The sequence below is a fragment of the Petromyzon marinus genome, chromosome 34 (genome assembly GCF_048934315.1).
Source record: "Petromyzon marinus isolate PM22_M1 ecotype Great Lakes invasive population chromosome 34, UKy_Petmar_22M1.pri1.0, whole genome shotgun sequence".
Lineage (NCBI taxonomy): Eukaryota > Metazoa > Chordata > Hyperoartia > Petromyzontiformes > Petromyzontidae > Petromyzon > Petromyzon marinus.
This window is the reverse complement of record NC_133700.1, coordinates 5,586,476-5,612,305: the sequence shown is the minus strand read 5'-3', so window position 1 is coordinate 5,612,305 and position 25,830 is coordinate 5,586,476. Positions and strand designations below refer to the sequence as shown.

At 48.2% G+C, this 25,830-nt stretch overlaps 2 protein-coding genes across 15 annotated transcripts in view; one reads left to right on the top strand and one right to left on the bottom strand.

The window, feature by feature from the left end:
- Positions 1 to 14,914, top strand: part of GAD1 (glutamate decarboxylase 1) — a 67,190-nt gene extending 52,276 nt beyond the window's left edge. For all 5 annotated transcript variants that reach the window (XM_076071649.1, XM_032965483.2, XM_032965481.2 and 2 more), the window contains exons 13-17: positions 1,275 to 1,353; positions 2,144 to 2,293; positions 3,819 to 3,926; positions 4,174 to 4,263; positions 4,540 to 14,914. In XM_076071649.1, the coding sequence (XP_075927764.1) occupies positions 1,275 to 1,353; positions 2,144 to 2,293; positions 3,819 to 3,926; positions 4,174 to 4,263; positions 4,540 to 4,713 (601 nt within the window). In that variant the 3' untranslated portion in view covers positions 4,714 to 14,914. The remainder of the gene's footprint in view (positions 1 to 1,274; positions 1,354 to 2,143; positions 2,294 to 3,818; positions 3,927 to 4,173; positions 4,264 to 4,539) is intronic.
- A 4,487-nt stretch (positions 14,915 to 19,401) lies between these two features.
- The window catches only part of LOC116948620 (5'-AMP-activated protein kinase subunit gamma-2-like), a 164,512-nt gene continuing 158,083 nt past the window's right edge, over positions 19,402 to 25,830 (bottom strand). For 9 of the 10 annotated variants that reach the window (XM_032965474.2, XM_076071650.1, XM_032965472.2 and 6 more), the window contains one exon: positions 19,402 to 25,419. In XM_032965474.2, coding sequence (XP_032821365.2) covers positions 25,400 to 25,419 — 20 coding nt within the window. In that variant the 3' untranslated portion in view covers positions 19,402 to 25,399. The remainder of the gene's footprint in view (positions 25,420 to 25,830) is intronic. The other variant, XR_012945922.1, reaches the window with a different exon arrangement.

The window sequence follows — 25,830 nt, the reverse complement described above, 5'->3', positions numbered from 1 at the left end:
CGATCTCCTGCATACGAGGCGAGGTAGTTAACATCTCGCCACCATGGCATGATTATTTTCCTGCGGATGCCACGGTCAGCAGCAGCACCACTGGACTTGCACTCCAGGGGTCGCTGGTTCGATGCCATCTCCCGGCGTGGCAGTTGAAACGATGAAACAGGAATAAATTCCAATCCCTCGGGCCCCCTCTCTCCACCCAGCGGTAAATAAACCACACTGGGGTGTTATTATCTCGGCTCGTAAGGCCCCCATTTGAACTCGGCCAGCTCTGTTACACAAGGAATACCAACTGGGTTCAATCGCAGTCTATCGATAAGTCCACGTGTGTTGGAGGTCTTCTTCTTTTGTACGGCCGATTTCTAGATGCTGAGTAACGGCTACAATATTCTTGGTTCTTTCGGTAAAGTCGCGTAGAAGGGAAACAATAAAATATATTTTTGTATTTTATTGTGACTTTACCGAAAGCACCAAGAATATGAATCCCTGCAGTCACGAAAGCTTTAAATCAAAATTTAACGGCTACAATGTCACGTTCAGGTGGTCAAGCCAGACAACCGCGTCAGGAGCAGCGGGCTGTATCGCCGTGATGATGTCTCCTTCGTATTTGTGGATCAGGGCATCGCGTTGTTGTAGGTCTGTTCCGGATGACCCCACGATCGCACACGAATGGAGAGTTTTTAATTGTACATTTGTGCCATGGTTTGTACGGATGCATGTTTACGGTGAACCGTGAGCTTCGTGGAAGATCAAAACCCCAGGGTCTTTTTGCGTCGGCTCTTTCACGAAGTGTTTGTGTCATTTTGAACTCCAAAATTACCGAGCCCCACGGGCCCAGAAAGACGTCCAGTGGCCTAGCAACCAACGGCGACGTCGGATTTGTACGAAATCGGAGTGAACACGTTTCTTACATTGATCAAGGGTCATGCAAGAGCTTGGGGGACCGTGTGGTCAGCGAGGGAAAAGGGCCTCTAGGGGCTGTCTCTAGAGGAGGCTCTCGAGAGCTCCCCCCAGAGGAGGAGTCTCTTCCACCAGCAGTGGAGCGAGCACGACAATCGCAGGGCTTGCAAGGCTTTGTATGAACTCACAATTGTCGTGTGTTTGACGTGTGGTTGGTTTGCTTACGTTGTGTGTGTGTGTTGGCGTGTGCACTGTGTGGGTGTCGCTGTTTACTCTGCGGGGTGTGCGGTGTTTACACTCTGTGGTGTCTGAGTTGTTGTGGTTGCTTTGTTTTTACGTTGTGGCTCGCTGTGTTTCTGTATGTTGCCGTGTGTCAGGGCGAACTCTGTGACCTGGAACCCCCACAAGATGATGGGGGTGCTGCTGCAATGCTCGGCTATTCTCGTCCGTGAGGAGGTGAGAGATGCACGCTTTCCCCCCTCCCTCACCATCGCCACGATCAGCGCCACGATCAGTAACACGATCAGCGCCATCATCGGCAACTGTACACTATCAATTGGAGCAAAACGCCTGAAAGGTGCGCAGAAAGGCTTGGAATCACGTAAAGAGGAACGCGTGGATTAGAGACAATACCCCAGGTTAAAAACTGTTTCTTAAATTGTGAAGTGAGGTGGGCTTGTGAGCAAACGCGTCACTCGAAGGTCAAAACTAATGATGGAGTGGCAGCCGAGGGATGGAACGAGTGGTGAGATCGGCTGGTGAGCAGGAGCGAGGTTGACTGTCGCATCGCAGAATCGCGAAAGGTGGCGACCTTCATCCAGCTGTGGATTGAGCATGATGATGTTGATGGTGGGGGGGGGGGGCATATCTATGGGTAGGGGGCGGTAGTGTAGCGGTTAGCGCGCTGCGCTATGAACCTGGCGACACGAGTTCGATTCCCGCTCATGGCCAACACCAGTGACGATTATCTGAACCGGTCCTGGGCCTCCCCTAGGTCGACTCGGCCTCAAATGAGTACCTGGTGCGGTGTGTAAACATTGTCACTGGGGAGACAAAGGCGGTCGGGCGTGGTGCTGGCCCACCCACCCCCTCGTGTACCGTTCCGGCCTTCATAGGTGCTCGCTAACAGCACTTCCCCCCTACAGTCTGTCAAGGCTGAACGGGGGATCTTTGTCTTTATAATCTATGGCCCTGACGAGTCTCTGGAATCTCATCTGCTTGGTTTGCCCCGCGTCTCCACTGACAGGGCTTGCTGCAGGGCTGCAACAAGATGTGCGCCGGGTACCTGTTCCAGCCCGACAAGCAGTACGACACGTCCTACGACACGGGCGACAAGGTGATCCAGTGCGGCCGCCACGTCGACATCTTCAAGTTCTGGCTCATGTGGAAGGCCAAGGTTTGGGGACGCTCCCAACGAACGCACGCACGCACGTGCACGCACACACACACACACAGAGACCTCCCCTATAGCCTTAACAGACTGTTGGCGAGCACCAAATGAAGGCCGGAATGGTGCACGACGGAGGCGAGTTGCCAGCACGGCGCCCGGCCGCCTTTGTCTCCCCAGTGGCGATGTTGACACACCCGCAGCAGGTACTCATTTGAGACCTGAGTCGACCTAGGGGAGGCCCGGGAGCGGTTCACACATTCGTTACTGATGCTGGTCGTGAGCGGGAATTGAACTCTCGTCGCTGGGTTTGTAGCGCAGGACGCTAACCGCTAACTACCGCGTACAGACACGCACAATGCGCGCACACGCACCCTACCAGGTTTGTAAATCCTAACCCCAAATCAAGTTAAAGTGATTCCTTGCTCAAATAAGCATGGAGGTGGCACCCATCTCCTGTTTGTAGCCCTGAGCCAGTGGCGGAAACTCCACTTTCCTATGGAAAAGTTAGCGACTGGGTGAAAATGCCCCCATCCCCCTTCCCACCAGAAGGTTTTGTGAAAATTAGGGTTGTCACCGATTTAAATACATTTTCCTTGCCTTGTGCTAAGCTCTCCATCCTTTACCCCGCATCACGAGCTACCTGAGCAGTGGGCGGGGCTACCTGTGAAGTTGGCGGGGTTGACAGGGTTGGGCGGGGCTATGTAAAGTAGGTGGGGCTGGCGTACGGGGAGACACGACCAGCCCACGATGTGACTTTGGTTGAGCCTTACTCTTTGGTTCTTCCGGTAAAGTCACGTAGGTATAAAATAAAATAAATCACGACGTTTCGGGCGCAATGCAAGCGTCCGTCATCAGGTGGGAAAGCTTGGTCTGCTGCTGAGGCGGATTGTTTTAAAAGGTTTTAAATGGGTGTAGCCCAAGGGTCATAAAGAAGTGGGCGGGGCTCGTGATGTGAAAGTGAGAAATTAGCGTGTAACGAAGATAGAAGGAGAGCGGCCTCCTCGACGAGGGCACGGAAGTGGCTATGTTAATGTGAGAGATTAGCATGATGTTATTGTGAGATCGAAGAGTGGTGCAATCCAAAGGAATGAGAGTGCAATGCAAAGGACATGTGAGCATGAAAGAGGCATAGAGAGAGAGAGAGTCTGAAATAACAGCTGGCATAGGCAGGTAGGATGGAAACATCACAGTCGGTTAAGACTTTACCTGGTTAATAACGTCCTTCCAATGATTGCTCAGTTTGTACCCATCTTCTCGTTTGAAGTTGTGTCTGTGTTTTTGTATCTGGATTGCTTCATGAACAAATCTACTGAAGGTAGCCAGTAGGTTTTCAGAGTACCTCCGTCTTAGAAAAATCTATTTCGTGTAAGCCCACAGCGTTAAAACAATGATCAGCAACGGCAGAGGTATTAGTCCTACCGTGTCAAATCAAGATTAGTTGAGCCTCCCTGAAATGTGTAGTACCTTTTTTTTAGCCAATCCACAACGTGCATATTGTCGGCGTTGTTAATTGTTGTGTGTGCATGCCCAGGGCACGGTTGGGTTCGAGGCTCAGATCAACAAATGCCTGGACCTGGCCCAGTACCTGTACAGGACCATCAAGAACCGAGAGGGATATGAACTCGTCTTCCAGGGGGAGGTAAGCATGGGGTGGGGGGGGGGGGGAAGAGTCCTGAGGAGGGGGGGGGGTGAGGGATCGGGATTCAGGATTGCATCGCAATTTTGCATGCACGGCCGCGATCGTTTTAAAAGTTGTATGCATGTTTCCACGCATGGACGTGTCTGTGTGTGTTTAGCCAGCACCTTGATAGGTGCTACTTGCGAACGGCACTTGCCCCAGCAGTCCATCAAGGCTATACGGGGGGGATCTTTGTCTTTTTGTTTAGCCGGAGCACACGAACGTGTGTTTCTGGTACATACCTCTGAGCCTGCGAGGGATGCCTGACGGGGAGGAGAGGAGAGCCAAGCTCAGCAGGGTGAGTGTGGGACCCCGAGTTCAATCACATCAGCAGCATTGCAACCAGTAACCGCCACGCAATACCCCAAGTGCCATCAGCATTGGCAGCGTCACCACCAGGACACAGTAATGTTACTGATGATACCAGCATCCACATTAATAGCATGACGGTATCACCCGCATTGATAACAGCATACAAATCGCAACAACCGGCACTACCATCACCACCGGTACCACCAGCACCACCACCGCTACCCATGCTGTAATGGAGCTGTTTGCATTGGCGTTGGTGCAGGTCGCGCCCAAGGTGAAGGCGCGCATGATGGAGGCGGGCACCACCATGGTGGGCTACCAGCCGCAGGGGGACAAGGTCAACTTCTTCCGCATGGTCATCTCCAACCCGGCCGCCATGCAGTCCGACATCGACTTCATGCTGTCCGAGATCGAGCGTCTGGGCCATGACCTGTGAGGGCAGGAGGCAGCTCTGCCCTGCTGCTGCCCCTCCCCAACCTCCCACGCTGCCCCCCCCCCCCCCCACCGTGGTGCTGCCACCCACCAATAGGGCCCCCAGCTTTGCTAGCGCTGCTTCCATGACTTAGCGAGAGGAGGTGTGTGTACTGGATGTGGAGTTCCAGGTGCGGAAATATTTTCCGGGGTTCCTGACCCCAACAGAGCCGGGTGGAGTTTTCGCCCTGGCTGCTCCCATAAATCCCGGCTGGGTGTGGTACTTCAGCGCTGCCCCTCCTGCGATACATCTTCACCCCCCCCCCCCCCCCATCGCCATCCACTCGATGAAACCTCATCATATCACCTCTTTCCGTGTGCCACCCATCTTCAATAAATCTTCTAATGCCGCCTTTCCGACCGCCACCCAAAGTGCTTCCCTCCCCCCCGTTATAAACATCTCCGTGGCACTCCGTCTCCTTTGAGCACCCCCTCGCTTAGTGCTTCCCTTCCCAAAGCTGCCCCCAACCACCAGCCCCCATTCTCTAGGAAGCCGTATCGTGCCCCCCACACAGACACAGTGCTTCCCTTTCAGCGCCACCCCTTCTAAGAGCTGCCTTAGCTCGGCTTTCTACAGCCACCACCTTTACTTCGTACGCAGTCCAGCGGCGTCACACGGGTGACACGCCCAATCCATCTCGACTGGCTGCGACTATTCCATGCGCGAAGTACCGTAACTCGGATCGGAACCGCAACGCACTGTTCCACACAATGCATCGCAGCTGCCACACGCTCAATCACTCTGCTGTCACCTCTCCCCCGCCCGCCTCTATCCCCATTGATGCCCGCTCCAATAATTTTTTTTAGTAAATCGGTAATATAAATCTTCTGTGCCATGGGATGTGAAAATGCAGCTCAAATTTTGAACAAACGATACGTCTTGCAATTTTCGTTTCAATTTGACAGATCGCTGAACGTGGCACGAGCGTCGGCACTTGTGTACGTAAGAGAAATTACGCCGAGCGAAGGAAGGAAAAAAAAGTACTTTTCTCTAAAATTACACGCACGGAGGGAGGGATGTCCCCGACCTTGTATAACGGTGAGCACGCTGGACTTGTTAGCCAGAGGTCACCGGTTAGATACGATCTCCCGGCAGGGCATTTGAAACGACAATGGAGCAACTTTCTTTTTAAATTTCCGTTGCCTCTGTCCACCCCGGTGCTACGAATCGGTTCAGTGATCGGCGGCTCGACTGCACTGGAATCCAATTTTGGTGACTCTTCCCACCTTGTTCCGAGGACATCCGGTCAAATAACCCTGTTGCAAGAGGCCATTCCCGCCAGCAGCGGAGTGAGCAAAAGAGTTGTTGTCCTGCGTATTTACCTTCTTGTTTTGTTTCCAGTCTTCATGTTGCGTTCACATGTTCTCGTCACCTCTCATGGCTACTCGTCTCTTTTCATTGTCGATCCAGCCAGGGGGCAGGCTGCTGTTGTAAATGCACATTTCCTCCTGGTGGACCTTGCTTGCTGGACACTTACAGCCTTCTCCCATGTCCTGTAGCATGTGCTGCACATGTACACTCTCTTCGGGGTGGCACAACAGATTGCGTCGCTTGGTACACGCGCACCCGTCGCATGCCTCGAGCTGCCACTAGCCAATCTCACACTAGCCCCTGTCCACTGGCCACTTTGACGTACGGTTTGCCTCCTCTCCTGGTTTTCCCAAGATCCGTCCACTAGTTGAGGGAGGCAGCCATCAAAATCAACATCCTTGATTCCAATTTTATTTTGAAATGCCCAGCGACGATCACATTGCTGTAGGTAATTGCAGGAAAATTGGCTTAATTATGTATACATATGCAATAGAACTTCGCTCTTGAACTCAACCCTATTACCCGTGGTTCTCATTACCCCCAGGATCTATAGAATTTACGAAAACTCCTATTATCCGCAGCCCGATTGTTCATATTGTCCGCTGTTACCGGCTGTTTTTCTTGTTCTGCATTGCACGGCTTTCTATTATCCGCACATTTTTCGCGAGTTTCCATCGGCAAATTAATCGCGTTCACAATAATCCCGTTTTTTTTGGGTTGTTGCCTGCAACAGATGAGTGGAGTCAGATTTGGGGACTGTCCCGCCAAAACAGCTCCTGCGTTCCCAGTAAACGCGCAATGTTGTGGCAACGTTGACCCAACGTTGGGGCCCAAACCTTGCACGTATTACTGGCTTGTTCATAAACTCGCATCACAAAAGGAGGTTCCCCGTACCTCTTTATTTCAGTCTCGCAGGTTTCCAGTGTAACCTTTTTGTACATTCGTTTGGTTGCAATGAGGGCTAAAGATCCCCAGTGATTTTGAAATAGATGACGAGATCTCACGATAAACGCTTTGAACAACAGTCTACTCCGATAGTTTTTCTTTTTTAAAAAGACGGAAAGTAAACTAACAAAGAAGCACAGTGCAATAAGCAGCAATGTTGTATGCTCAGCACGTGCATTAAACAATATATTATTATAAAACTCAAATAGCATTCGGGTTATAGTGAAGACAACCCGAGATTGTCACGCAGATGTCTATGGAGAGGGGCGATAGCGCCTCTGTGCGGTGTCAAAAGGTGAAGTAAAAACAGGGCAATTGTAAGAAAGAGTTTGACTGCTTGCTGGCAGGTGGGGGGGATCCCGTTCAGGGTTCGTGGGGAGCGGTGGTGTCGCGCTGAGTGCTACGCTCTGCTGCGAAACTTGGCGGACCCGAGTTTGATTCCCGCTCACGGCACAACACCAGGTCTTGGGCCCTCCCCTAGGTCAACTCGGCCTCCAAATGAGTGCCTGGTGCGGTGTGTAAACATCGTCTGGGGTAGACGAAGGTGACCGGTGCGTGGTTGTTGGCCACTCCGCCTTAATAGGTGCTCGCTAACAGCACTTGCCACAACAGTGTTACAGGCTATACGGTGGATCTTTGGCTGCACCGCTGGTATTGGATGGAGAAAGCGATGCGACAGAATTGGCAGCAGCTCGAGGTTGAGTGTGAATGTAACCAATCTAACAACTATTCGATTTGGCTTACTAAACGGTCTCGTCCGTTACTTTACACACAACTTTCATTTGTTATTTTGAAATAAATTGAATTTTGTTGCAATAACAACCTCCCCCCCCCCGCCCCGCCCCCTACAATGCTTTTATTTTTCTTCGCAGGCTAATTAAGTAAGCCTCAGCGGGCCCGTGATTTCTCACCTCGAGCTTGCCCGCGTTGAGACAGCTGTCATGTCCCGGGGCTTCTAGACAAGAGAGGTGATGGGAGAGGTAGCGAAAAACGGGGGCCTATCTCAAGTGCAGCGGGGTTTAGCTCTAAATAGGTCTCTGTGTGGGTAGTAAATACTAAAAAAAACAGCATTTAACAACGTCCGAAGCAACGACGTTTTTTTGCATCAAACGTTGCAAAAAAAAATTGCGCAGTGAGAATTTGCGACCTTTGTCGACCTCCAACGTGCGTGACCCCACCCCACGTGGTGTTCTTTGTGAGTCTGTATGCCCCCCCCCCCATCATTCGTGTGCCCGTGTGGTTACAGGGTGTTTTCGAGACGGTCGTCGTTTTCACACCGTTTTTGGTCCCCTACCCTTCGCGTCTTCTCCTCCCCACCAACCTCTACCTCCCCCTCGGTCGGTCGGTCGGTGTCTCGTCCGGTGCTGCCAACTCTGCGACGCTGTCGCCTTCGACAACTTGAGCGCAAACATTTCGGGTTTTTTTGTTTTGCGTGTCGGTTTTACCAACGGCAAAAACAAAAGCGGTGTTCAATTTTTTTTTTGTCGGAAGCGAACGAGCGACCAAACTTTTTTTTTTCCCCGCGGAGCGATTTTGAGTTTGTGTCCAGGTGTCGTGTGGCTTTGTTTTGAAGGTTTCCCGTATAGCACTTCTTCGTAAATTGCCAGGTGATACGACTTTTGGAAGGGTCTTTCTTGCGACTTTGTGAAGTCTTTTTTTGTCTTTCGTTTTTGGTGATTCTCCACTTGTAAGGGGGAGTTGGCAACGCTTGTCTTTTCGGGCACACCCCCCCCCCCCCCCCATGTCGTCCCCCTGTGTGACCTTGCGTTGTGTGGCACCAAATAGCAATAGTGGTGGGTTGTAGCTATTAACTGTTTCTCGCTGTTAGGAATTGATTTTTCTCTAGAACAAATTGCACTCGAGTTTAAGAATATATAGAGATTGTGTGTGTGTATATATAGATATAAACCGTATATTGCTGTGTTGGCCGGGCTGTGATGTGCGATGTAACTGAATGAAATGACGAACAACCCGGTAGCTTTATGGATTGTTGGGGGGGGGGGGGGGGGGAGGAGCAGGGGGCTAATGTTATGCCAGCAGTGAAAACCCAAACACACCACAACCCCCCCCCCCCCACATGTCTCCCCACCATCTACCCCTAAACGACAACCAACTTGTCCGCTCAACCCAACTTTGCGAGCACCTCCAACTGAAATGGAACCAACGCAGAGTGTAGTCAAACGGGTTCAGCGTGCATGGCAGGCCCCCCACCACCCCCATTCACGAACGGGGTTCTCCTGGCCGTACCGCCGTGGTTGTTGGGCACGTGTCGCTTCCGAAGAAGCTCTCCGGCACGTGGCACGACCCTCAAACGCGTGCAGGAGGGATGACCACCAACAGCAGCTGAGTCATCACGGTGGCAACACACACAAAAAAAAACCGCATAAACCGCCCCATCGCAGAGTTGTGGGCCTCCAATAATAACACGCGCGGCGAAAAATCTCAGTCGACTCTCGTCGAATTGCCACCATTTAGCGTTCCCCTTGAGGTTTGAAATCCTCTCCTCCTACCTTGCATTGCGAATCGCCTCCATTCACGTGCATGGCTCCCGAGTTGACACGCGATTCACCTTCACTTCCACGAACAACTCGGGTGTCGTCGCAGCGAGTGTGTGACGGCCGCTCTATCTCTCTCTCTCTACTTTCAGAGAGACAAACAAGGTTCACGCTCGTTGCGGTCTGTTTTGAAACGAGCAGCGGTAACTTTCATAGACAAACATCTTCTACAACCAGGGGTGGGAACCACCGGATGTATGCGTGCTGTCCTGCCGAATAGGACTTGACGCTATTTTGGCAATAACGCGAGCAAGATACGTTTAAGTGCACGGTTTTATTGGCAGGTCAAACAAAAATATCCCCCCCCCCACCCCCTTCTAGTACCCAATTAGTACGGCTACGATGCTTGTACTGTTGTGAGGAATAAATAACAACAAAAAACATCTAAATATTGCCGTTTCAAAGCGGTAGGCGGCCTCCTAGATCCTCGGGCCGTACGAAGCGAATTCTGGGATTTGTGCCACGCATCAGTTTCCCATCCTGCCACCTCTTGTGTGTTTAAAGCGCCGTTCAATCTCATCGAAACCTACCAACTCGATCGCAAATTCCCTCACGCGTGGAGATCCACAAAGGTGCACTACGCATATACTACCCCAGTGTTTATTCCCAGTAATGCTAAACATCCATTAGTCATTAAAGTTTTTGTTTTGGGTTAGATCACGTAGATATAAATGCGTCGTTCGTAATAGCCTACGTGTTTAAACAAGACATTCGCGACCAATATTATCCATAATATAGGTTGTTGGGGTTAATTGCTGAACTTATAAATAAATAATAAATGCGTCGTTCCCCGACCAGCACGGCCAATTAGTCAGGTTCGTCACGTAAACAAAACGTGCTAATTAATTACTACTTCAGCACAACACACCGCTTACAATTCGAGTACCGTCACGTTTTGCTGGTGATTACAACCAGCTTCATCAGGCGATTAGCTTGCTCCGTCTCATTTACCAATTCCTCGTCTCTCCCCCCGGCAGTACAAATCGGTGGGTCCGAAGGTGGCGTGTGGAGGAGGTTAAAGCGTGGGGTGCTATCTTCCAACACGTCCGGTCAACGTGGAACAGCTCGCAATTGCAGGGCTGCGCCTTTAACCTTCAATGTTATCACATTTGACTTCCTACTCATAAATAGCCACCACCGTGTTCACCGCTACAGTTATACTGAAATAAACTAGCAGGTTGTGTTACACAGGGCCGAATTAAGGCACGGGGCTTTAGGAGATGCAGCCCAGGGGGGGCCTCCGTCAGCTGGAGGGCCTCCAGAGATGAACTGAAACGTTATTTAATTTGTGAATGCTGAATTTAGTTGTTGGCCTTGTAAAAATAACATTTATTTTTCTTTGACTTTGTTTTCCTTTTGAAAATATTACTGGGGGCTTACACAATCTAAATCCGGCCCTGGTTGTATATTGGGACGAGACCTAGAGTTAAGAATGTGTTGCGGTCGCAGTATTTACAACAAAATGTGTCTCACCAGACGTTACGATAACAACGTGCAATGTTTGACCGTGACCCCCCCCCCCCAATCACAGCCCGCGACCCCCCCCCTACTCCTAGCGCTGGGTGTGTAAAGTTGTGATGGTCCACTCCCCTCCTCCGCCGTGTGTGCTGTCTCCTCGCCCACCCACTCCACTAATCCTAACCCCCACCAATAGGTGTGTCCTTAGGTGCTTACAATAGATGTGGGTGTGTTTACACGCTTGTGCTTTGTAGATCAATCGGTGTGTGTGTGTACACAGTCGCTTTAAAAATGTTCGGGTTAAACAAACACAAGTCCAGTGCTTAATTCTTGTGACGGAAGAGATGCCCTCTTTTAGAACGCTTTGAGAAACATTCCACGTTCCTATGGCAGGGACAAGTATATTATTAATGAATGCGAAGACGACAGCTGGGGATTTCCCTGACAGAGTGTGGTGCTTATTTTACTGGCAATGGGAGGATGATAATGATGATGATCTATGTTTTGATGATGACTGATAATGTGTTGATGGTAACGGTGATGATAAGTTTACACCGTGCTGGATTGGAACTCTCATTTCGGAGCTCTATTCGAATCAAATGGAGACCATACACTCAGACCCATATAGAGTCGAGGTGCAATCCTTAATCGATTGTCCATTTAATATGGAGTACGTTTCACGACGCGCGTGTACAGTCACGCCTCCCTAAGAATTCGATTCGGAGAAGCTTGTTAAGTCATAATGGTTTAACATTACACCCGCAGCCCCTAGTGGCCCCAACAACCGCCCACATTCTTGCCAAAAATACGTGATTGTGGCGTCGATCCGCGATATGAATTTGTGAAGGACTTGGCTGCATGAGATTTTAAGTGGGTTTTTTTTCGCACATGGGAGAACCATTTGGTACCCAGAGAAAACCTTATCGTATGAGGGGGGGAGGGGGGGACAGTCAAACACACTTGCTGTAGTTCTATATAATTGTCCATCGTATAGCGCTGCTGGATTGGAGCTGCCAACCATCTTGCCACATGACGCTCTGGGTTGCAGGCGTATGCCACCACAATGTATACATAACTAATAATAGAATAACGTACAACATGCCTTTGTCAATCCACTGCTGGATGAAGGCCTCCCCATACCCTAACATGGTTTTCATCCCATGTGCAATTTGTCAAATACCTTGAAATTGGATCCATTTTCAAAAGGTCAGAACTGTCAATCGGACGGTTCTTGCCTTACTTTGGCAACAGTAATACAGAAGTGCAATTTGAAGTTACACAGCATCTAATTGCAGCTCAAACTTAGTCCCGTTTCAGTTGAATTGTTAATGTCTATTTGACCACGCATAACTACAAGACACTTTATACGTTATCGGGAATAAATAATAATCGTAATTATAAACCTTGCCACACCGTCATAGGTTGCACAGTGATCACTGTTCGGAGCACGTAGGTGCTGACGAGGTTTACGAGTTCGAAGATTTTCAGAGGTGACGTCCGTCACCATGGTGGAATGACTGAATGTGGAATGATGCGATGGGGAATGATTGGATTTAAGGAGCGCGGGTTACCCTTGTATTCCCCAGTGAAAGCACATACACAACGGGATTTTATGTATAAATATATTTATGTATACAGTACAGTATATATACACAAGCTCGCAAGTAAGGAATTGAATTCCATGTTTTCGGGTTGTGCCAATATCTCAATGATTGATTCTGCTTTTGTTTTTGTTTTAAAACTGCATTTCTCTTACAGAGTTTAAATGTTTCCCTTCTCCAATGGGCATGTGGTCGCTCTCATCCAGCTGTAGGAATTTTACTTGAATGACCTCGGAGGGATGATGGGCTGAATTGACATTCCCAAGGGATAAGGACTCAACTTTAGTAGTAAGCGGAGGTATAATAAAAACATTCGATGCTGGCGCGATAGACGTCCTCCAGGAGTCCGGTGACCCAAAGACCTAAGAGCAGATGCTAGGATCGTGAAGGTTGCTGCCATGTCGACTGATGCAGCAGAGCGCAGCCGCCGCCTGCGGGATTTTTTTTTCATCCGAGCCCCGGGAGGGACACGTCGGTAGACCGACGACGACGTGGCGGTGGCGGCGGTGGCGGTGGTGGTGACATCAACAGCGTTGGCCTTGGTGACACCGCTATCTTGTGGTAGAAAGAAAAGTCGAGATGTATTCTATGCGATGGGTGATGTTAAGGGCCTAACGGGCTAATATAACGGGCTAATATAAAGGGCAAACTGCTACGGTGGCGAGATGTTAACTGCCTCGCCCGGTGTGCAGGAGGTCGTGGATTCGATTCTGACGTCTGCTGTATATTTGTACTCTTTGGTACTTTCGTTAAAGTCACGTAGGTAGAAAAAAATAATAGATCAAATCGTCGTGATCTTTTTTTCTACCTACGTGATTTTACCGAAAGAACCAAAGAGTATGGATTCCTGCAGTCACGAAAGCTTCAAATCAAGATTGTATATTTGTAGTTTGCATGTTTTCCCCGTGGTCGTGTGGATTTTTATCCGGGTTCTCCGGTTTTCCCCTCCACGTTTACAAACATGCGTTTAAAGTATTTGGTTGCTATACATTTCCACAAGCCACATTCGCTATCATTTGTGGCCAGGTCGCTTCTGAAAAAAGCTATATAGCTCAGTGGGCCTTACCTGGTGAAATAAAAAAATGGTTTATAACGAGAGGGTCTCGATGAAAAATGAGTTTTATCTCTACGTGGTTTAATTAAAATGCAATAGACTTTGGTACCATCGTCAGCATCATCGATGTCCCAAGGCTTTAACTCATGCCCGGAAGGACTCTTTAACGAATTCCTCAAATCACTCGGAGCTCACGTCACGTCATCGCCGCTCGAAAAATCCGGTTTTCCAGCAGGTTTGTGGAAACTTGTGGAAGCCAGGTCTGGTGGACATGGATTTCTGCAGATTTCTCTGGATGTTTCTGCAGACGTCTGACTTTTTGAGACGTTAGCCACCGTTTAATTAACCCGCATGTCGGTCAGAACAAAAAAAATATAAATAGACGAGACGCTACAAAAAATTAACTAAGGGATAGATGGAGTATTATTGACCCAAAATCGTGACCAATTTATTGACTCGCTGAGAGAATTCAAGTGGTTACATGCCTCCCTAAACAAGGAACGTAAACGAAAATAAACAGAATATAAGCGGTTTATCAACCGGTTCAATAAACCATCATGAATATAAGTTATTAATCTTCGATGGTTTTCATATGGTTTATTAAAATACGTCAAAGTCGGGAATCTCAATGTTCACCTGGTTAAATTCCAAAATTCTCATGAAATCTCAAAGTATTTATAAATGTACAGCCCTTTTAGAAATCCACCACTGCTGGATGAAGGCTTCTCCAAACTGTCAGTTCGGGTTGTTTGACCATGCCTCACCACGCCGGCCAGTGCGGGTTTGTGAAGGCGCCGCTAACACGACCGGTTTGAATATCGTTCACCATTCTTGTTTGCCATGGCCGGGAATCGAGCTCGGCTCGCCAGGTTCATTGCGCATCACGTAACCACAAAGCCAAAACAACGTTGAAAAAAAAAGTGCGATGCTTCAACCAACAGCGACAATTACTGAATCATTCGGTCAACGTTACTCCCCGGGAGGGTGGAAATCTTAACAAATATGCCAAAAAAAACTGAAAACATGGAGTTCTGGAGATGTGTATAGTGATACGGAATCCGAGAGGACTGGCGATTCACTCGTGTATATATATATGAGATTAGGCGTTTTTGATCCTGTCGGTTGTAATTATTTTTGTATCTGTATTATGTACTATCTGTTCCTGCGTGGCATTCGTGAGAGTCGCATTATATTTAAGAGGTCTATGTCGAGCTCATAATAAACCCAATAGTTTTGCATTATGCGAGTGTTTTGTGTGTGCACGTGCGCGTGCGTGCGTGCGCGTGGAACGACGGCGCACTGGTGCTACGAATCCGTTTAACCGAGTTCGAATCCCGACCATGGCTACCATCGGTGCCGATCGTCCGAACCGGGCCATCGCCACCATCCCCCGTGGCCACGCAGGGCAGGGATCCATCTCGCTCCTTCACACGAGCTGATCTCATCCTCGCTGCATCTCCTCTCGGGTGTGTTCACTCCTTTGCCTGTCGTCACTCCGTTGTTAGTCTCGACCAGTGGCCATCGTTATTACAATCCGGTAGCATCACCTGCGCACATGCCCACTTCATAGCAATAACAATCGTCATTCGCCACGAAGGGGTGCATGACGTCACCACGGCGCTTGTGCCATGCCAAGTGCACGTTGAGGCCACCCGAAGTGTCGAACGCCCGCTGGCAGGTCACGGGACAGACCCAAGTGCCATGAGTTGAGATGACTGGCAGATGCAACATAACAATGATGTCTCAAACATGCACATCGTCTCAAAACCACGTGTTCCTCTTTAAGTCCCTTCCTTGCGTGCATCTGGCGATGCTTCTCTGTGCACGACATCTTCCACAGTACAACATTTTTAAAGACAAAACTACAAAAATTACTTAATTTGGAGGCAATTATAACCCACTAACTGCGAAATCTTGACAGGGCCCTGCTGAAAGTGTCTTAAGACTCGGAGAGGCTTTCTGGGTAAACGAGCGCACGAAATAACAAAACTTACACCGCTGTTATTTTGTTGTTGAAGACTGATTTTAAATGAATAGCCCAAACCCTGCAATTGCATGATTCCCTGCTCAAACCAAAGTGGGGACATGCTCATCTGGGTTGGTGCGTCTGAGATAGTGGTGGATTTCCACATTTGTGTGGCAAGGGCAAGACCATTCGAAGGACAACTATTGATGGTACTCATTTTATCGAGCCTGAAGTGATGATGGGCTTAATTGGATTCTGTGACCTTCCAAATGTTAATACTGCCCTCCAGCAGAAAACGTTAACTCCATCAATGATTTCAATGAGCATAACTGGTTTAACAATGCCTGGCTGAAAATAACAAATTGTCAGCAACTCGGCATCAACAGCTGCCGTGTCTGTGTTTTGTCTTGGTGTGTATCTCGCTCGGTGTCTTTGTGTGTCTCTCTCTCTGCATGTGTCTGCTTATGTTGTTCCCGTGTCTGTGTTTTGTCTTGGTGTGTATCTCGCTCGGTGTGTCTTTGTATGTGTCTCTCTCTCTGCATGTGTCTGCTTATGTTGTTCCCGTGTCTGTGTTTTGTCTTGGTGTGTGTCTCTCTCTCTGCATGTGTCTGCTTATGTTGTTCCCGTGTCTGTGTTTTGTCTTGGTGTGTATCTCGCTCGGTGTGTCTTTGTATGTGTCTCTCTCTCTGCATGTGTCTGCTTATATTGTTCCCGTGTCTGTGTTTTGTCTTGGTGTGTGTCTCTCTCTCTGCATGTGTCTGCTTATGTTGTTCCCGTGTCTGTGTTTTGTCTTGGTGTGTGTCTCGCTCGGTGTGTCTTTGTGTCTCTCTCTCTGCATGTGTCTGCCTGTGTTTCCGTGTCTGTGTTTTATCATTCATTCTTACCTGATGATGGTTGCTTGTGTTGCAACCGAAACGTCGTATTCTGCTATTATTTGATTTTATTTTCTACGTGACTTTACCGAAAGAACCAAAGAGTAATTCCTGCAGTCACGAAAGCTTCGAATCTAGTTTGAAAAGACACAAATTCGCCCGTTTTCTCATTGGAAATAGGTAAATTTCAAAATATCACTGTCCTGGTCACAAAAGCTAGACGTTTTCTATACTTTAGGCATCAGCAATTACGAAATAACACTTACTACCCAGTAACAAAAATTGCGTTCCATCGTGTTATGTATGGTCTTCTTGGCATCATCACGCACGGACGCGATTAATATAATTGACCACTAGGTGGCATAATGACCACTATAGAAAACGATTGCGCCAACTGCTGAAATGATGCACCCTGATCGGATGTAAAAAAATGTTTTTTACATTTTACGTGGATGGACGGACATGGAAAACTGTCTTGTCTGAGTATTTAAGTTTCGTCTTTCATTCTACGTAAGTTAATCGCGCTCATGATGAGTTCGGATGACTGTCCTGTATTTTTAATCATTTGTGCATCCTTCACTCGCCATAAATTTTATTTTTCCATGAGATTGCCTTAACTTGCGGGTGAAAAAAGTTGGTGCCTTCAAGGGCCGCGAGGAGCGGTAGTGTAGCGGTTAGCGCTACGAATCCGGAGACGCGGGGTTCGTGACGATAATTATCTGAACCAGTCCTGGCCTCCCCTCCTAGATCGACTAAGCCTCAAACCACTACATCGTGCGGTGTGTAAACATGCTGGCCACCCACTCCCTCGTGTCCCGTGTCGGCCTTCATTAGGTGCTCGTTAACGGCACTTTCCCCAACAGTCTGTTACAGCTATTTGTCTTTGCCTGTAAGGGTAGTACAGCAAGTAGGTTGTTTGTGTAGCAGGGTTGGGCTGTGCCCTTGTCATATGGATGGTTTCCTCCCACGTGAGACACACACACACGCGCACCATAAGGAATTGGCCAAACATCCCAATATAGCAACCCTCCTGAAAGTTCACTGAGAATCAAATGGGGCGTTTTGTTTTGAGCAGTGTATATGGGGTGAACCAAGTTAAACCTATGGGGACACACAGCAGGCACCTCGAGCCACGACACTAACCCCTTTGGCACAGCTGAATATGAATGTCCTTTGTTCATCCAGGGAGGAGGCATCCTCAAGTCTCCAGTCTCTCTTTTTTTTTCATTCTGAAAATGCTACAGCTCAAAATGTCACCGTCTCATGGAATGAACTGCCCCACAACACAACTGGGATGGCAATTGGGGGAAGTTACGTTGGATATTGAACACTCATAAGTCCCCTCAACGCAGGCCTAACCCGTATCTACACGTTTGAATAAGGGTGGTAGAACTGGTCGGGACAGGTCTTGCCACTGATACAATGGATATCATCAGCCACATTTTGTCAGAGATCTCGATTTAGGGTGGACACGTGATCTTCGTGGGTTCGATATTCCTTGAAAGCTCCATGCTCCACCCTAAATCGCATCCGCACAAACCAAGGCAGCTGATGCGTTCGCCTGATGCACAAAAGGAGAATTATAAACTCTCCAGGCCAGCGTGCGACGTCCAGAACAGACCGGAACGACGGGCCAACAACGCAACGCCCCGATCCACAATTACGAAGGAGACATCATCATTATCATCACGGCGACGCACTCCGCTACTCCTAACGCGGTTATCCGGCTTGACCATCCCTGAATGTGACATTGTCGCTGTTGCTCTGCGTCTACATCAGCCATGGGGAGGAGGGGGGGTGGAGGAACAGAAGAGGTGGTCGATCAGGATTGATGACGCCAGGCGGGTGGTAAGTAATTGAAGCCCACAGGTGGAAACAGGTGAACCGAGCCTCTCGTGGTGAAGTCTACGAGCCAATGGCGAAGCTGACTCGCGTAGAAAACGGGCTGAGCCAGACCAGGGCGACCGAGGATCTCGGAAATGTCAGCGCAGAGGAGAGCAGCATCCGAGGACATCAGGCGCTTTGGCAAGAACCAGTCTTCGAGGCCGTGAGTTCAACCCTACGCTCGCCATGCCGTCACGACGAGATCGTTTATTTCGTGGGTGGAGGAGATTCGGTTATCGGGCCATGCTTGCAATGGGTGTTGTGGAGGCTGGATTCAGCAGTGGTGCGCACAAGGCGAGGAAGCACAAGGGATGAGGGAGGTTGTTACAATGGCAGGGAGGTTCGGCAGAGGAAGCCAGCCGGCCGGCACCGGGGCCAGCAGGTGGCCAGGGGACGTAGCGGTCGGCGGTGGTTGCTCGGGCGATCTTCAGTCCGGAGGGCTGGTGGTGTGGGGTGGAGATTCTGCAGCCATAGTGGTGGACGGGGTGAAGGGGCACGGCCCGGGTTTTCCCCCCAAGTGCCCTCCTCGGCGTGCCCTGCTACTCCCCACAGCGGGCTGGGAAGGCGGGCGAGCACACACACACACGAGAGAGAGAGAGGTCGGTGCGGAGCTGGTGTGACGGCGCCAGTATTGGGGTAAAACGACAGGTTGTGTTACGGGGGCTGTTGCCGGCACACTGCTGCGTTGGATTGTGGCGATTCCCCTTGGGTTTTGAGATTCCGTATTTAAAATTGTGCTCGACCCCCCCTAACTCGGCTCTAGGCGTCACCTCGGTGTCTGACCGTCGCCCTCCACCCGCGAACGCCCCGATGTGTAAATTGTGTTCGGCTGCGGTAAAACGGGAGACGGGTTTTTGGAACGCCACACGAGCCACGGGTTCTTGTGCCCGAGCGAGCCGTACGTAACAGGGGGATATAATGCACTTAAAAAAATCAGTAATATTCCTGCTTGACAAACTCTCTTACAGATTGCATACGTAAATAAATTGTGACGCACCGATACAGCCCCTGCCATTGACTGCATGCAGTCTCGTTTATTTAACATTGCAATTTTGGCTTTGATTTGGGGGGGACGACGACGACGCAACGTTTTCCTTGCTTCATGTTCAAGGGAGGATGAGGGGATGAAGGGAAAACGACAAAACAAACACGGACAAACGAATTGCAGTGTGTATATGGGACCGGACTTGCTGGAATAATTCCCTGGAGCTTCAAGCTTCCAAGGCAACCTTGAGATATTCCAAACTCGCATTTGAGGCATTTCCCATCAAAGGTACGGCCGCCTAAGCAGCTGAGGCCGCCTCGCCTGTAACATGACAACCATCCAACCAAGCACAAGGCCTGCCCAGCCAATTATAAGGGTTTCAAAGCCAAACCATGAGGCCGTGAGTGAACTTGGTCTTCCAAACTAACCTGCCACTTGTCTCCACAAGGCCGACGTGTGTGGCTTTGAAAGCCAAATTAAAGGTCTCCAAACCAAAGGGATAATTTGAGGCCTTCCTGGCTAGTGATAATTTGTGTGCCAACTCTCGAAGTCACATGGCCCGGCCTCGCATCGTTATCGACCTTTTGGGTGTCCCACTGCCATGCCCTCACAAATGGTTTTGGGGGTCACAAGCACTTGAGATCGGCCACGCTCTGTCCACTGCCGAGTGAATGCTTGGTGCCAAGTGGCTTTTCCTTTCAACACAAGTTTCGTTGCAACAATTGAGTATCAAGGCTTTTTCAGGAGGCTTATGATTTTAGAACACTCCCTTTTAGTTACCTACTCGTGAAGTATTTTTTTGCACTTTGGTAGAAACGGCATACCCAGACAAAAAAATCAAAGGAAACCCCCACTTAATGCTAATGAAGCACAATATGCATTGAATAACCTCCTTGCTGTACTGCCTTTTTTTACAGGGACACCTTTCAATACCATCTCCAAACATGTTCGTAGCGCACAGCCCTTTTGTCGACCCATTACCGGATGAGGGCCTCTTCCCGTGCAGGTAATAGGGGCTATTTAACCATACTTCACCACGCTGGTCAGTGTGGCTTTGTGAAGGCAGAAAGGGCTTTGATGTAGAAGCATAAGAGTGCAAGAATGTTTTTTTTTCCTTTCTGCACTGCCCTCCTGCATGCCACCCAGAGCCTCTGACGACAAATCCAGGCTCGAACCCGCTTGGCTTTTAAGCGAATTGGTAATCGGCACGCATGGATAATGTGACAAACATTAAACACGAAATTTGTAATGCAGTGTCTTGGAGGCTTCGACAGACGATCACGTGAGCAAGACCTCAAATCCGTAAGGCCACAGGGCGGCTTGTAGGAGACTGTAGTACAGCAAGTAGGTGGTAGCTCACCTACCTGTACGGAACTTTCCGTCATGTACGCTCATGAGCATGGGGTTTTCGCCTGGGTGTTTCAGTTTCCTCTACTATGCAAAAAAATAATATCCAATGAGCAATCGGTGAAAACAATGCAAGACACTCGGTGAGCAAAATCACTTTGAAGTTGTGTCGTTTGATCGGCACGATATCCAACGGTTTCGCTCCACACGCTCCCAGCACGTTTGAGCGAAACGTCGGACATGGCACCAAACAACACAAAGTGCAACCCGCAAACACATCGGAGCTGCACCACACAAGCGTGGAAACGTATGCAGTAGGATTATCATTATTTATTGTGCGCTGCTTTATGGGCTGTTCATTCATTTAAAATGCGGTTCCCAAATAAGCGATCTGCTGTGCAAGATGCGTGAAACTGCATTAGCAAATGGAATGGCCAGTTCACACACACACACAATCGGCACACCTTGTGATTAAGTAACAAACGTACACAACACCATGCTACGGAATTACATGTTCCATGAATACGCATCGTACGACCCAGCCTTGAAGCGAGCAACGATAACCATACACGCGGAAGGTGAATTCTGGACGGCAAAAGCTTCAGATTGTGACCATGAGATCACCCCCTCTCCCATCATGCCTCGCACGACGCTTGGCACCACCACAGCACTGCGTGGACACCGCAGCCTCCACCGAGACCACAATCTCAATCAGACTTAATATCTGGAGCGACGCTTTGTTTTTTTAATTTTCACTGAATTATTTTGACATTTCCCATTTTTTAACACGTATCCAATCGTGCTATTGGATTGGTGTCACACGAGACAAGGCGACGTATTTATGCGACCCGTCCCCCCCACGTGGTGAATGTGGAGTCTGACACAATCGTCAAGTCTGACACAATCGTCTTCAGGAACTCGGTGGTTTGCTTGGGCCTTCCTCACCCAAGATGACGGCTGCGTCGCCATCTTGGGCCTTCCTCACCCGAGATGACGACTGCGTCGCCATCTTGGGCCTTCCTCGCCCAAGATGACGTCGCCATCTTGGGCCTTCCTCACCCAAGATGACGACTGTGTCGCCATCTTGGGCCTTCCTCACCCGAGATGACTGCGTCGCCATCTTGGGCCTTCCTCACCCGAGATGACGACTGTGTCGCCATCTTGGACCTTCCTCACCCAAGATGACGACTGCATTGCCATCTTGAGCCTTCCTCACCAAAGATGACGACGACTGCGTCGCCATGCTCTGCAATAAAAGAGAGCTTCGCCGTGAGTGTCGCTCCTGGGATTTCGTTTGTGAAGTTTAGCCATCGGTTGAGGTAGGCTTAAATTACGTGGGAGGGGGGCTAATATATATTGTGTTGTGAAGTCACATGTTTCTAATGGGGGGGGGGGGGGGGGGGGACAAACATCGTCTGCTTACTATGCACGGATGGTTTAATTGCAGGTGTTCGCCACCTGGATACAAACTTGGGATCTTGGCAATTCTGGCCAAGTGCTGTACCAGCTCACCTACAGTATTGTTGGACATTGGGTTAAATCCACTTAAAAAAACGGTAATCCTGTTTCTAACGGGGGAGGGCGGGAAACTTGAGGTTTAATTTTGATTATTAAATGTGCGTCATTACAATGTACTCCTTGTTAGGCTGGGAAGGGGTTCTTTTTTTATTTGGTCAAATTTAATCGACAAACGATGCCTCGGTTTGATATTTACTCTTATAATGCAGATTAGATCGTATAAATTCCAGCGGATATTATTAATTCTCATGTTTTTTTTAGGCACTGCTTAATTCTGCGGCCCACGATGTGGTATGAACATTCATGTTTTCTAGTGTTTTGTAATGTCACCTTTTTTAAAAACAATTTGCCTGTTTTTGCAAAGGTAGAATTTGTAAAACTAATTTATTTATAACAAAAAACCCAAATAAATGTAATGCAAGACCATGGAAAATATTACCATCAAAATGCATAACGCCCTTTAACATTTTTTTCGGTGTTATTCTAAAACTAACGCATTTAACAAACCTCCATTATCGAACGCTATATCAGCATTCACTCTGCTGTTAACTCAAAACAATATAAAAAAAACACAAGGAAATCATCAACAGCAACAATAAAAATAACATACAATTTAAAAAAACCCAGTAACAAATTAACCATTAAGTTTATCTACAAGAATAAATCAAGTTCCAACAGTGTTCTGCTCTTTGCCAACTTTATGGTCAGATTTAAAGGCAGGTGTGCAAATAGGAAGCATCGCAATCATCACCAACTCCTGCCATAACCATTGTTACAAAGCTGTCTATTGTTAATAACGCTGATCAATTTTGATGTCCAATTCTCAGGACCATCACAGCGCTCATGGTGATGGCGTGGTTGATCTTCCAATATCAGCATCATCGTCCTTAAGTCTGTTGGCAGCAAGTTTTCATTCATTAATGGTCACTGTCATGCCACAAATATAATTAATGAGCAGTCATCAACTGGCTTTTGTATGCGACTAGTTCCAACAACCTTGCTACTTATCAACGTTGTTATCCATATCATTGTAATTGCCATCGTGCATCGGTACTTTTTTGTGATAACTGATCTCATTGATCATTTCATGTCGATTACGGCTGAATGGAAATGTCTATTGCATATATCAGCCTCGGCGCATTCATGTCATCGACAGTCCTGTCTATTGATGCCACTCGTGATGCTTATCATTGACGTTATCACCAGCAATGCAATGTAATTTCATCATCACAATCGTGGTCGTAATTAAAAAGTCAATCTTCCACGGTCAGCATTGTGGCGTCTCGATCGTTATCATCCACCGTCACGGAATATAATCGTCATCGTAGTGGGGTCACCACCACCGTTGCCATCTTCGTTATTATCATTCTCACAATCGTAATCTTCATTATTTTAATGGTTATCATTGTCATGGGTGGCACGGTCATCTCCGCCACCATTGTATTAACATCCCCACATTGTTGCGTTAACCACCACACAGACTATACAGCCTCTCAACAACAGCAACATGATGAAACAATGCAATACCAGCATTAACAGCGTTTAAAATGACAATTACAATATTGACACAAACAACAATGACCCTTGAGAGCATTGTATCATACCCAAATGCATAACGATGGTAAAATAACAATGGTGACAACATAAATACACTAACACGTGAACAATAATGAAAGTGTGTAACAATCATCACAATGACTAACAATGATTAGAATGATACAAAAATCAAGATGACAATATCCTTCAACAGTAGGGATGTAACAATTTGCCCGCAATTATCACGATTCAGAGTCCGGATCCGACCCACTCTTTGCACTTGCGATACGTGTGCGATCCTATAAGAGAGCAAGGTGAATCGACAGAGCTATCACAATTTGCACATCTGAACGAATAAATGCTTGCATGCATGGGTGCCAGGCTTTTACACCTTGAAGGCCCCAAAATAATGTTATAGTCTGTGTGCCTCTCAATCTGTTACGAGTTTTTGTGCGTGGTTTTTCTCAATCTTTGCAGTATTCCTTCTGCAACTCTATTTTTGACCGTCACCTTCTGCGTCCATGAAGCCATGTTCATGCGAGTGTCTTTTTAAAGAGTCTGCGTCTGTCAACTTCGTGTCTATCTACGTCTATTCATGCGGTTGTTTTCACGTATCTATACGTCTCTAAGCCCAGTCTCCCCCCCCTCCCCCATCTCATCTACACACGGGTCCCACTTCGTGATGAGGCAGCTCTGCTTACAAACGCACACCTCCATGCGAGCATTCTGAATCGATGTTAACCAACCGAGCAATGAATCGTCACATGCCTACTAAACGGGAGCAACACATCAAGTACATCGTAATAACAAACATGGTAATCAATCGCGGATAACGGAAATAAATAATGACGTCAACGGCAACAGACGAACAGCTGAAGAACACCTCATCCCCCAAGGCCAAATTCCCAGTGACGATTGCATCACGAGGCCTCAGCTCCTTGCCAGGTCACTCTCAATCTCAACTTGCTCTCTCCGTTATCCCCTTTGTCCATCTGTCCCAATGTCTGTCCGTCTGTTTGTCCGTGCGTGCATCTTCATTGACTTTATGGGACATCAGCTGCCCCTGTCATTGACTCTGTATAGTTATTCAAATACGTGCAGGTCAATTTATATGTGCGTCTGTAGGTCCTTAAGTTGGTCTGTCAATCTGTTGCACCATCTTCTCTCACTGTCTGACTGTCCATTTTATCTCGGTCTTGTCTGTTATGCATATCGGGCTAATGTGTCCGTAAATATATCTAGTGCTGTAATCATCCATTTACCTGTCCGTCCAACTATTTCATTGGTCCATCAATCAGCCAAATGTCGGCATCCATCTATTGCTTTGTCTACATCCATATCTGCCCGTCCATGTGTCTTAAAGTCTCACAATCTGTCCATTCGCCTGTCTGTACATCCATTTGTCTACGTCAAACTGCCCGTCTCAGCGTACGTCCCTCCTAAATACAGTATAGAGATATATAACATGAGGCTGTCCCTTCTTCAAGCCTTTGATAAGGTCTCATTGGAAAAATATAATTAAAATTAAAAAACTCAAAACCACGGCTATCCCTTGACAGCAGAGGTGGTGCATCGGTGACAGGGATGGAAAGCCATCCACTTTGCAGAGGCGGTGCCGCTATTTCTCCTTGTCATTATCTGTAACAGAGCCGGCAAACTATTGATCAGCACAGACAAACACATGCCAATGGGTCTAAATACCGTTTGTAATCAGCGCTTGCTATCTTCTATTCATGATGTATTATTACTTGTTTACAAAGGAAACGCACTTTTAGGAGGGTCCTACCAAGTTTTTGCAGTAAGTGGCGATGATGCTTCGTCTTATAATCCAAATTAAGTAATCTGCAGGTATTTTTTTTCAGCATTGGCATGTTTTGGGCAAGACCAGTTACATCATAGTGGTTTCTGTAGTTATAACATGGTTCATAAATATATTCATACATTGTATGGCAATATGTATAGAAGCTAAGTGCCGTAGAGTTGTGCTAGCCACGACGAGAGGGCTTCAGGAGAGAGTTTGTGTAGTTTTGCTGTTCCTCCATTTAAAGA